The sequence below is a fragment of the Neodiprion virginianus genome, chromosome 3 (genome assembly GCF_021901495.1).
Source record: "Neodiprion virginianus isolate iyNeoVirg1 chromosome 3, iyNeoVirg1.1, whole genome shotgun sequence".
Taxonomy (NCBI): Eukaryota; Metazoa; Arthropoda; class Insecta; order Hymenoptera; family Diprionidae; genus Neodiprion; species Neodiprion virginianus.
In genome coordinates this window covers 19,560,605-19,574,048 of record NC_060879.1, presented here as the reverse complement: position 1 = coordinate 19,574,048, position 13,444 = coordinate 19,560,605, and the positions used below count along the sequence as shown (strand labels likewise).

The window sequence follows — 13,444 nt, the reverse complement described above, 5'->3', positions numbered from 1 at the left end:
TATTGATTCAGAGAAATACGAGACTGAAGCTGGCAGCCAATCGTTCTAACATTCATTCGCATAAGGCGATGATGTCGAAAAATCAAAATTTTGTAAATACCTCGAATCCCAGACACTTCTATAGAATTATTCGGATAAAACTTAACTGCGTTTTATCTATTTCCAAAAAGTTTAACACGTTTGGCTGCTAGCTTTAGCCTCGTCAAAGAAATTGCGATTGAATTAGCCTAACTAAATGTAACCGTACCAAGTATCAGCAGATATCGTCCTCTGCTTACTTAAATCGAATTATACTAACAACGATCAAATTATCGTTAACATTATCATTATCGCTATTATTCTAATATTATCATTATTGTAATATAGAAAAAAAAATTATTTTTTTAATTTTATTATTATTTAATTTTTTTTTTTGTTTTTAATTTTTAATCAAGTTTTTTTGTGCTTTAATTTTTTTAATTTTTTATTTTTGAACCGTGGAGTTGCGGAGTCCTTATTGTCATTGTCACTATTATTATTATCATTATCATTATCATTATTATTGTTATTATTATTATTACTACTACTACTACTACTTCAATCATTGTAATTTTTTTTTTTAAATTTTGTTTTTGGTAATTTTTTTTTGTATTTATCTTTTAAATATTTTTTTTGATCCGTGGAGTTGCGGAGTCCTTATTGTCATTGCCACTATTATTATTATCATTATCATTATCATTATTATTATTATTATTATTATTATTATTATTGTTATTATTATTATTATTATTATTATTATTAATACTACTACTACTACTTCAATCATTGTAATTTTTTTTTTTAAATTTTGTTTTTGGTAATTTTTTTTGGTATTTATCTTTTAAATATTTTTTTTGATCCGTGGAGTTGCGGAATCATTATTGCCATTATTCTCACTGTCGTCATTATTATAATAATTATAATTATTATTATCATTGTAAAAATATTTTATGTTTTCAGTAACTGAATTCAATAATAAAATCCGAATCAACAAGTGTTGGAGTAGTTCGACGATACTTGAACTGGTGTTGTTTACGTTCTCAGAGAACATTTGTGTACCACTTGTGAATTATAATCTTTGACCGCGCGTACGACGAATGTGATCAAATGCCGAGTTTAAATACGCGTCAAATAACAAACGCTAAATCAAGACTAAAATATCAAAGTCAACGTGTTCTAAATAACAATACGTGGAAAACATCGAAATGGTTGAAGTTAGCAACGTTATTGTAAAAAAAAACAATCATCGTGGGAAAAACACTACATATTTATTTTCGATAAACCAAGAATTTAAAATACGACGAATATATCTCGTATTGTTCCATGCTAATGAATTTCAAAATAATTTAAAATATTACGATATGACGGTTTTTCCCTAGCATGAATAGTTGCGATAACGTTGCCAACATCAACATGATTTAAATAAAACTAAACTCTAGATTAAAAATGAAAAAAATTGCATGTTTGCATGCAACACGTGCACAACGTTAACGAATAAAAAAAGCGTGACTAAACGAAAAAAACAAAAAACAAAAAACTATCGACTAGTTGTAAGCGTTTTAAAATATCATCGTGATTTACGAACCGGTATGAGTGCGGAGATGAGCCTTGAGATGCGAACTCTTTCCGTAAACCTTGTTGCATCCTAAGTACGGACAATGGTGTGACTTTCGTGCAGGATTATGAGAAGATCTGGGCGCAGGGTTTATCCTGGCTGTGTTCACGTCATCGTTGCTCGAGTTCGAGTTCTCTCCTGACCCCGTTGACTGCCCGCCGGATGTTGATGGCTTGGGCGATTCCTCTGCCGGCATAACCGGGTCCACCAACTCCACCTCGTCCTCCTCCTCCTCCTCCTCCTCCTCCTGCTCCTCGTCATCGTCCTCGACGTCCTCCTCCTCCACCTCCTCCTCCTCGCCTTTATATTGCGGTTCGTACTTTATGTCGAGCCTGGGGCATTTTCGCCGATGCAGCACCGGCTCGTTTTCATCCTCCTCCTCCTCATCCTCTTCCTCGTCCTGCATCTGCATTTCCTTCTCCTCGTTCACATTGTCGTCGTCGTCGTCGTCACCATCATCGTCATCATCATCATCATCATCGTCATCGTCCTCCTCATCCTCCTCATCCTCAAACGTTTCGTCCGCGCCCACGTCTAATCCCTCATCCTCGTCGATATCTACCTGCGGTTGGTTGGCGTTTTCGTAGTCGTAATTGTTTTCGTTCTCGTCATCGCCGTCAAGTTCGTCCTCGTCCTCCCCGTCGTTCGCATTTTCGTCAAAATCGAGGTCGGATTCCTCTTCGGCCTCTATGTCCGAGACATCGTTGAGCTCGAAATCGGATTCCTCGTAGAGATCCTCGTCTTCCGGTTCCGGCTCACTATCGGCATCCATATCGGTTGAATACATGAGCTCTGAGTCGGTTTCAGAGACGCTTTGATCGGTAACGACGGGCGGGACCTCGGGGACCGGCTCCTGTTTTATCTTAGTTAGGTCGGTTAGTATCCTGGCCACCATGAAGAGGGAACTTGAAAAGACCTCGGGGGGCGTCGTCGCCTGGTCTTCCGGTAGACCCGGAAAATTTGCCGCACCCGGTACCGGCTCTACTATCACAGCCGGTTTCACGTTCGTCACCATCATCAAGTTCTTCGGTGTGGTGGTTCCATCGAAACGGGGTGGTGGTTCCATGAAGGGTGTCGCGGATGTCCTTGCTCCGGACAAGCTGTAATCTCTAGCCTGAGACATGGAGAGTAAGCAATGGGCCGCGAAGTTTATATCGTCGGTATCCATGGACTCTTCATTTGTGTTTTGTACAACCGCCGGATCGGTCTCAGGTTCAGTTCCGGTTTCACTTTTCGGTTTGTCAGTATTCATCTTTACCTGAAAGTCTTTGCTCGACGGGTAATTGACAAACACTACTACAAAATCGCCAAATTGTCGGTAATAATTCAGAAGACCACTTTTATATCTCTCTCTCACTCTGCAGTATGACGTTTGAAATAATAAACCGAACTTGCGCACTGTACGTATAAAGTGTCTATGGCATGTATCTCAAACGAAACGAAGGATCGTCGAAACTGGGCAACGAAATCGACGATGGAGGATATTTAAAAGAAAACACCAAAAAATAAACGTAACACTAAAAACAACACCGTTACCGAGCTAATTCTCACTATAGACCTCGGAACTTAGAATCTCCCGCACGCGAGCACGCCAGATTACTTCGGTGAAGACCGAGCGACCTGACTCTACCGAGTGCTGGCGAAGACTGACTCTCGTGCGTCCGGATCGTCAGGTCACCCCACATTGCCCCACATGTGCTCCACTCTGCTGTCATCCCCACTCGCCGGCACTTCTCCCCACTCCTGCGGATCACGGCTTTGAAACTTTCGAAATCGCGACGCGCCATTGGTCAGATTCTCCCACGCGCTGCCTTGCAGTCCCACTTGAGCCCTCGAACCTTGCGATTAGCCCTGCTCACCCTGTTTACCGTTAATCCAGGGTTCACCTACCTGGGTGCATCCGTTGAGTATGTAGGTCTAACGAGTAAAATGGTTCGGATACAAAGTACCGATTTATTGCTGCAGAGTAGTTTTGTCATTCGTCGTCGTATTAACGAAATTTTCAGGATAATGAGGTGACTCACCGATCGTGTTATTGCCCTTACGATTTGAGTCGTCTTTGGAACGAATCTGGGAGTAAGCCGGATTTTTCAAAATTTATTCTGTAGTTACGGTAATGTTATCGAAAATGCGAAAAAGCGATATTTGGCTGAAAAATTTTATTTTCCTTTTTTTTAATATCTCAAGTTTATGAAAAAAGAATGTATGAATGACTTTGGTTATACTTAATTTGATCAGAGGAAAGTTAAAATGATATAGAAAATGTAATGCTTTTCAGAAAATCCTTGCAGGATTTTTGGGAACCGTGTCTGCAGACTCCAGCGATACAGTCTTTAGTCAACGAGCACCTTTTTTACGATTTTCCGTTAGAATTCTTCTAAAAATATGGTTGAGGTGTCGTTCGATTCGGAATCGCGTCTAGAAGCTTTTTGAAAAAATTCAAGATGGGGAACAAAAAATTGAAGTTGTTAACAATTTCGTGAAAAAAAGAGTTTAATTATTCGCGAATATCTCGAAAACTATTGCAGATATCGCAAATGTAAAAAAATATTTTTACAGAGCAGGAAATCTTTAACAAAAAAGTCCCGATTCCCGGAACTCTACCACCAATATTTATAATTTTAATTTGGAGGTGAAAATAAGGCTGAAAACGGGCGATGTGACGACCGTGCGCTCGGCACGATTCGCTCATATTTACAAGAAAAATTGTTTTAACCCATTAAATGTTAGTGTTGAGGAACGAAAAAATCCAGGTACTATTTAGATACATAAATGACCAACAATCCTTAAAAAAGAAATATTTTTCCCTATTTTTCGATTAATCGTGCTCTTGGTAATCAAGTCATTTTTACAGTTTGCGAATCAACATAAAAACCCCTGTCATTTCTAAACTAGAAACATGAAAATTTTTACAAGTTATTCGCACCGCAATGATAAATAACCCAAAAAAATGGCAAGCTCGAAGACATGAGAATATTTGAGATTATGTAAAAAAATAGGAAAAAAATATTTTCATCAAAAAGTCGTGCACGATAGTTTTCATTTTTTTGGTAGAATCTAAAACAAATATAGTATGGATGTTCATTTGTTTATAACAGATTGTTTATTCAATAAACAATTAAGAAATTAAGCAAACATTTTTTTTCTCACAGAATATGAAAGAGCACTTAAAATGATGATTTTTAAAGAAAGACTGGTTCCTTAATATTAATTTTTAGCAACAAAAAAAATTTGTTAATTAAAAACTGCATTTTGAAATTATAGGGAATTTTTTCTAAGGAACGATTTTTTCCTGAAAAATCAATGTTTTTACCGACGATCTGAATAACAGAAACAAATTTTTGATAATTTCATAAACAATGCATTTGTTTACAACAATTATTTAAACAATCGAAGTAACAAATTAAAAAAAATTATTTTTACATAGTTTTCAGTGACTAGAGTTCGAAACAATCGAAAAATTGGAAAACAAAGTTTTTTTTGGTAACTCTATTCGATTTTTTAACATTTTCATTCCTTAAATTCTCGATTAAAACATGCAAAATCGAAATTGGAAAAGTTTATAAACGGGGATATCTTTGAAACCCTTTGAAGAATGGATTCCAGAAGACGAAAAAATTTTCATGTTTCTAGTATGGAAATGACAGGGGTTTTTATGTGAATTCGCAAACTGTAAAAGTGACTTGATTAACAAGAGCACGATTAATTGAAAAAGAGGGTAAAAATTTTTTTTTTTACGGTTTGTTGTTCATTTATTTATGTAAATGGTACCTGAATTTTTTCGTTCCTTAATACTAATCTTTAATGGGTTAAAACAATTTTTGTTGTAAATATGAGCGAATCGTGCCGAGCTCACGGTCGTCTCACATCGCCCGTTTTCAGCCCTATTTTCACCTTCAAATTAAAATTATAAATATTGGTGATACCGTTCCGAAAATCAGGACTTTTTTGTTGGAAATTTCTCGCTCTTTAAGAATCTTTCTTTACATTTGCGATATCCGCGATAGTTTTCGAGATATTCGCGAAAAACGAAACCTTTTTTTTCACTAGACTCATGTATAATCTGCCATCGTGTGATTATTCCACAGACAATGATGTCGTTCCTCCATCACTCTAAAATCCTGGCGAAATCGTTAACATCTACCTTCCGTCTTTATTTGCAAAATCTTCCGAATCCTCCGTCTCCTTACAATACTACAATTACATAAAAACTAGGGACAATATGATTTCAGCAGTAAATTTTGTGATGATTATTACTAGTCGAATATCTAGATCGTTACGAAAATTCGTTGAGAAAAATTCCACAAAATTATTTACTGTGTCTGATTAATGCTTTCGGTACCACATATTTCTGTTATTGAAATATTCAAACTGTTTGTTTGGTTATATATATATTTTTTCAATTTAGGACTGTCTAACATCAATTTAATAAAATCCTTCGATGGTGGTAAGCATATAAAATTTAAATAATGTTTGATCACGTTCTATTATGATGTCAAGATTAACAATTCCGTATCTTTATTTAGATGATAACCGGAGAGCCATTCTGGTTTCTGATTGTTGTTAATGGATAATAATTCGGCTATGAAAACCTAATTTAAATTCTACGTTGCTGCAGTTCAGTTTTTACCTTTCGTTAAGAAGATTTCGTCTCATTATGAGCTTTATCAAGTAATTAAACGTAAGTCTTAGTTGACGAATTTTTTTTATGTCACTGTATTCAATTAATATATTTTAGCTGTCTGAAGAGAGGGCCTCCACTCATAGCCGAAACGTCAAGTTTGTTTTTCACTTTATTGACCTTTGACACCTAGAAACTGTACACACATATTTTAGTTCCAATATTACAAACACAAAATTTGAATCTTTAAATATGTCAGCTAGTGGGATACAAACTGGTTAAGGTAACTACAGTTATAGTTTATAAATCTCTAATGAGAAGATTTAATCTTATAAATATGAATAATCAAATCAATATTTGTGAAGTGGTATTCCGGAAGAAGGCGAAGAAAAAATTGTGATTGCATGATAAGATATTTAAAGCGATTACATAACTTACAATTAGATGGCACGCTTGTTTGATTTTGAGATTGTTTACTATTGTTAGAGCGCTCGTTAAAAAGGTCATTTTTGAACTTGAATCGACTCTGCACCGCCTAGATCGGTTTAAAAAAAATTAGAAAAATTAGTAAAATATTTCTGCGATCTACACCGATAGAAATTTTTAGTTTCGATCAACGCTCAGTCCTTAACTATTTTCATTTTTTACCACAATCGAAAAATACAGTTCTAGGTACAAAATAAAACTTAGTTTTGTAGCTGTTACCAAATTTTTCTCAGTTTGTAAAACAATTTTTTATTCCATTATGCACCACAGAAATAAAAGCCAAAAACTACAACTCAGTACGACTAACTCGGTCATTGCTACCAAAGGAGTGTTGTTCTGCACATTTTATTGTTAAAAAAAAATTTAAGATATTTGGGACCCCATAGGCACCAAAAATGATTTTGCAATATGTCAGCTCCAACCCTGCCGTCTATTAACAAAGATGGCGGCCACTATGGTTGACAATTAAAACAAGGGTCGGCAGTTGCTCGCATTTCCGGTGTGCCAATTTCGAGCGGCGTGTCAAAGCGGCGCCCTGGCGAATTTCGACAATGTCGTGATGGTCTCCAATTACCGACTAAGAGCTTAACGACCCCAATCTACGTACAATTTTAAACAACAACGCTCCGATGCATAAATAATTGTTACAGAAATAAAGGAAAGGCTACGATTCTACGACATCCTAACGGTAAATTCGCATACCATTCGATGCGATGTAGGACTCGATAATTTTTATGAGGGGTAGACGCTAATTGTAACCCATGGATTTGTACGAGACTACGCGTAACAAAAGAGTAATAAAAATTTTGGTTTATCCGTACACACTCGACCGTTTACGACAAAATGACGGTCAAAGCGTCGATGCCGGTTTATTACTTCGCTCGGTCGGATCGACAGCTGCAGTTGCTTTGTTCTGCAAAGACGAATTGTAATTTGAATATAGCGTTGGTGTATTTGTCAATAAAATAAGGAACATTCGTGATTCATGCTTTGACGAAGAAATGAAATGAAACAAATTGTTCAGGACTTGAACACGGGACGCAAAATCTCCAAGTATCGACTTCCAAATGAGTTACTGTTTTAGCGAAATTTTACCTGTTTTTGAATGCCTCTCAAATCTACGGTTTTGAATGTAGAGGGTTGACTGACTGCTGATATTTTTCATCGAGGTCTATTCTATCGATATCTGCCCGATATTTCATCAATTGCTTCTGTTTTTTTAATATATAGCTACAAAAAGCCAATCGATTTTTGAAAAATCGCTATTTTCGGATAGCTGTAACTTTTTTCTTTGAATTTAGATTTGCTTCGTATTTTCAAGAAAGTTGGTCTATGATGTCCCCAATAAGCCCTTAAAATTTCGACTTTGGAATCAACCAGGATAAGAGCTATGAATTTTCAAAGTACCCGAAAATTGCATTGAAATTTTTGAAATTTCTGACTTAAATAACACGCAAAAAATTTCTTTTAATTTTCGTACCGTTTGAATTGAAAAATTTTTCCAAGCATATTCTTGCAGAGGCTTAAATTTTCTAAAAAAAGACCCCCGAACTGATTTTCTAGACTTAAAAATTCGCACCTACTTACGGCCCGTGAAAATTGAATCTCTACGCTCTACGATTGAAAATATCCATACTAAATGAGAAAACTTAAACTAAAATGAAGTAAGGCGTGTGAAAGATGTTGTTTGTAAACTAGATTCGTCAGAGGAGTAGAGTTTTAACTGTTTTTTTTTATTTTTTATTGCACTTTTGAAGATTAATATTCTTTTTGATTGTTGTTTGAACTTTGTGTGTTACAATTAGGATATTGCTGTTGATGTAATTGCAGTACTTGCAAAATAAATTGTTTTTCTTCTTCATTTTTCGTTAAAGTTCAATTATAATTTTGTATTAATGCTATACTACATTAGGGTGCTTCGTTTGAGACGACTATTTTTTTTTTTTTCACTCCATGGATGAAATATCACTCTAAACATATAAAAAAAAATTCCCACCAAAGCCTAGCTCTTAATTTTAATTTTAAGTACTCGCTAAATGAATTTGAAAATCGACGCAAGCCATTCCGCCACCGATCGGCTCGAAAGCGCAGCGGACGAGCGGATTCATAAAGGGGCGTCAAAACTTTGACCGTTATTTTATCGAAAACGGTCGACGGTTTACCGATGTGCTGAAATACGTGTTCATTTATTCTTATTGCTCTTTCGTTGTACGAAGTCTCGTGCAAATCCATCGGTTACAGATGCCGGGTCTTGCTCGGTGGTGTACGTGAGGAATTCGGGGACTTTATTGTTCCTTGGGACCGGACCGATGGGACGGATACGCTTGGGCCTTCGGCTTTCTTCCGCCGTAATGTAGTCGCCAGTAGGATTAAGTGCGCTAGCTGCCCACCCCCCCTTATTCAAAAGACAGACTGACGAGGAAAACTCGTTAACTGTAATGCACGAATTAGGTCGAGACTTGGCAGATTAACAGAGTAATAAAATTAAACGAACCTTTATTTCAGCACATCGCTAAACTATTGATCGTTTTCGAGAAAATAACGGTCAAAGTTTCGAGGCCGATTTACGAGTCCGCTCGCCTGCTGCGCGTTCAAGCCGATCGGTGCCGGAATGGCTGGAGCTATGGCCTCGAAATTTTTCGCCCTGTGTTCAAGTCTGGATCGATTTTTCAACAGTCTGGTTCGATTTTTTACAAAGTCTTATCCGCTAATTAAACAATGTTATTTAATTGAAAATATAGAATAATCATTTGTATTACAGTGAAAAACGATACGAGGCAAAAAAATTAGGCGTTGAATGGAACCCGTGCGCCGATGTAACGTGCCGCGCTAGATAAATTAATTTTTTTCCAATAGTAATGATAATTTCTCCATCAATTAAAAATGCGTTTTCGATAGAAAATTTGACGTAGAATACGATGATTGTACTTAGAACTCGCTACGAGGTCGGGGCAATTGTTGAAAATCGATTTAAACATTTTAATTGTTTAAAACAATATGAATTTGTTAATAACTTTCAATGAAATTACTTTTTCATCAAAATTCGTTCTTTTAGCTTTGAAATGAAAAAAGAAGTAACTTTCTAACTCAAATAGAACCGGAGTTGTGAATTTTTGAAAATGAGTCTCCAAGCCGAAAATCACCAGATTCTCATACCCGATGAAACTCGCGCATTCGTAGTTGATTTTCAAGTTTCAAGATATTGTCCCGGTATGTTGGTTCCTTCGGGCCTTTATCCCAATGGGTTTATGGGCCTTTCTTAGTTTCCTTCCCTCCCTGTAGTTGGGATGCGTTTCTCCTCTCTTCCCTCTTTGCCCTCTCCTTCATCTCCCAATTTTCCTTTCACCTTTTCTATCCTTTTTCACTTCCCCTTTCTCCCTTTCGCCCGTTTTTAAAGCTAACTGGCCCTACAAGATTTATGGCGGGTTCCGAACCGCCAGTATTGCAGATCAGGTACACGATAGTATTTTTCCTCGCGATCAGAAAAATCTCAGTGGTACCAGAAAGGGCTTGAACCTAGGCTTCGCGGAATTGTAGGCTGGACTTTTGCCCATCGGCCACCGTGACTTAGGTACAACCGAATGATTTACAAGTCGAGTCGACCATTGGATTCCACGTATTAACCAGGTATCGAAGTGACTTGAAGCCGATACTTGTTTCAGTCCAAAGAAATTATTCAAGTACACCCCTTCGTTGAGAATACTGATTGTTCTTCGGTATAAGGAAGCCTTCTAACCCCAATATCGTATACCCCGAGTGAGCCTAGAATTCTTACGTAATCATTTTTTCGAACTTCGTATCCGTTGTTTTCTTTTTCAGCGTGCCGGTGCTGACTTAACGCAAATCCAGCGCGGAGTCGCACTTTTCTCGTATTTTTCGAGAGCGTCAATATTTTTTTCTAGTAGTATGTGCCTGTTTTTTTTATCGACAATTCATAGGGCCCAGCCTGTAAAGTCTATAGTCACCGAAGTGCGATGAAAAAAATAATTGTCAAGCAAAGATTCGGAACGTGTAGCCAACGTATCGAGTTACAAGCCGGGACGGGTCGGCTTTGCACGGATAACTTTTTTTCAGATCTATCGATAACTGATATTTTTGTGCTAGATTGTTTTCACGTATATTGTAACGATTTGTGTATTCCCGCCTAGAGTCAGCACAGTGACTAAGAGGACTGAATCATAGTGTTTGTCACGTGACGGGGGCCTAGGCCAATATACCTCTCTTCTCGATAACTCTCTCTGTTATTTTTTCTAAAGCATGACGTGATGAATCGTTCCTCAGTTCAAAGTATGACTGAATTATAAAGTGAATAACGAATACAACAATTCTGTAACATAAAGTACCGGTAAAAAAGTATCGACGCGATCATGAAATAAAATGTGAAGCAATACCTTAAAAAAATATGATTACCCTTCGAAAACGTAAAGTACGCGACAAACTTAACTTGAAATATAACAAAAGTAAGGAGAGATTTGATTATACAAACGAAAAACAGTTACACGCACTTTTGTCGAACTGATGCTTGATATTTCCGCGTGTGTTAATGATTGAATGAATGATCGGATGAATGCTTGTACAATGTTATGTAATCAAGACGATTTCAAACTCGAAAAGGTTGTATAAATAAAATTCTGTATATTTTCATTTCAATAGCGTAATGTTTGTTTTTTTTTTTTTCAAAGAGAATTTAAATTTAAAGTCAGTAGTTTAGGAGAAAAATGAAAAAAACCGTAATTTTTTAGCAAAAATCAACTTTACAATTTTTTACTAGCGAGATACTTCATATATTCTAAATTAGCTGTAGGAACTTTTAAAGAGGAAGGATCCCTCTAAAACTTCCGGCCATGGTCAATTAAATAGTATGAACACTCGCGATGCTATAGATAATTGACAAAAAAAAAATTATTATTACGTGTTAATAAATAGGAAAATTTCAAATTCATTTAGCGAGTACTTAAAATTAAAATAAAGAGCTAGGCTTTGGTGGGAATTTTTTGTTCTATGTTCAGAGTGATATTTCGTTTATGGAGTGAAAAAAAAAAAATAGTCGTCTCAAACGAAGCACCCTAATACTGCATATTTCCGTTTTTCTTCGACTTACACGGTTCGTAAATATACGAATTTGGAGTTTAAAAAATTGTTTCCATGGTCTTTTTTTACAGAATTTTATGCCCTGCAAGAATATGGTTGGAAAATTTTTTTAATTCAATCGGTTCAATAGTTACGGTATTTTTTATGTGTTGTTTAAATGGGAAATTTCAAATCACCGGCGAGACCTTTTAAAATTGAGCTAAAAATTTTTCCAAACGGCAGAATTTTTTTCTCAGTAAATAGGTCCATTTTACGACCATAGATTCGATAGGTTTAATTTTTTTTGGCTCACCCTAACATACTGTGATTTGGATTTTGGGTCGAGCTTTAGTAATGAAATTTTGCTCATATTGCAGATTTCATATTTTCCGTACAATTATAATTCTGGCGTATTGCTAAGCCGTACTACACAGTTAATTAATGAATCATCCTTCCTGTAAGTTCACCTCTACCTCCAAGACCCTTTTGTTTGAATTTCAATGCGCGTCGTCTAGTCTCGGTTAGCGTCGTAAACTCGTCCTATCCGCTCCTTAATTAGGGTTGTATTATTAGTCCAGTCATTATATACGAAAAACGGCCGATAAATGCAAATGAACCGAGAAAGCTGAATTTTGGATATGTTGTGGGGAGTGCTTAGAAAAGCTTAATTTTAAGTTGTCGACCTCGATTTCCTATGTGCATTTTCCGCCGTCTTGAAATAAGGGTTTAATATCATTTTTTTTCGATAACTCGGCTGTGCGTCGTCATACGTGAATTTTTGTTATACACTTTTTTGTTGCTTATTTTACGCTCTACAATTGAGGTTCCATGCATTTTTAACCTATCGTTGATGGTTGTTAAGATATCGAGCGCGAAAGTTAAAAATAAAGTCTTCTCTTTTATAACATAAAAACGTCTACTTGTATAATAAATTTTTTAAGTGTTATTCATAATTGATTGAAAACTGCAAACCAGGACTATCGAAACGTAGAATAATTTAGATATAAAAAAAACCCCTTCCTCTTTTACAACATAAAAACATGGAATTACATGATAAATTTTTAACGTATTATTCATAATTTTTCTGTTTTATTTATTTCTATTGTACTTGAATCATTTCCTCTACAACCGCAAATCCATTCCAACACATATATGCAACTGCGCGTGCTATGAAACCAAAACTTTCCACGGACTTACCAACTTTACGGCGCTCTAACGGTCGTAATTTTGGTCAAAGAAAAAAAAACATGAGGACAATTTTGTAGGTATTAGCATGCTCTACAAGTTTTGTAATGGACAATTTTTCGATGTATATCACGGAAAAGGAGTAAATAGTGAAAAATCAGTTGCGAAGACTTTATTCTTAACTTTCGCACTCGATATCTTAACAACCATCAACGATAGGTTAAAAATGCATTAAGCCTAAATTGTAGAGCGTAAAAAAAGCAACAAAAAAGTATATAACAACAATTCACGTATGACGACGCACAGTCGAGTTATCGAAAGAAAAAATGAAGTTAAACCCTTTTTTCAAGATGGCGGAAGATGCATGTAGGAATTCGAGGTCGACAACTTAAAGTTAAGTTTTTCTAAGCACTCTCCACAACATATCCGAAATTCGGCTTTCTCGGTTC

At 36.1% G+C, this 13,444-nt stretch overlaps 1 protein-coding gene across 3 annotated transcripts in view; it reads right to left on the bottom strand.

Annotated features, from left to right (window-relative positions):
* The window catches only part of LOC124300189 (nucleolin-like), a 46,821-nt gene extending 43,534 nt beyond the window's left edge, over positions 1 to 3,287 (bottom strand). Inside the window, exons 1-2 of one of the 3 annotated variants that reach the window (XM_046753959.1) lie at positions 1,920 to 3,287; positions 1,604 to 1,886 (exon numbers count right to left, since the gene is read on the bottom strand). In XM_046753959.1, coding sequence (XP_046609915.1) covers positions 1,604 to 1,886; positions 1,920 to 2,885 — 1,249 coding nt within the window. In that variant the 5' untranslated portion in view covers positions 2,886 to 3,287. Of the gene's footprint in view, positions 1 to 1,603 lie in introns of all 3 variants that reach the window. The other 2 variants (XM_046753960.1, XM_046753958.1) reach the window with 2 other exon arrangements.
* Positions 3,288 to 13,444: the final 10,157 nt, after the last annotated feature.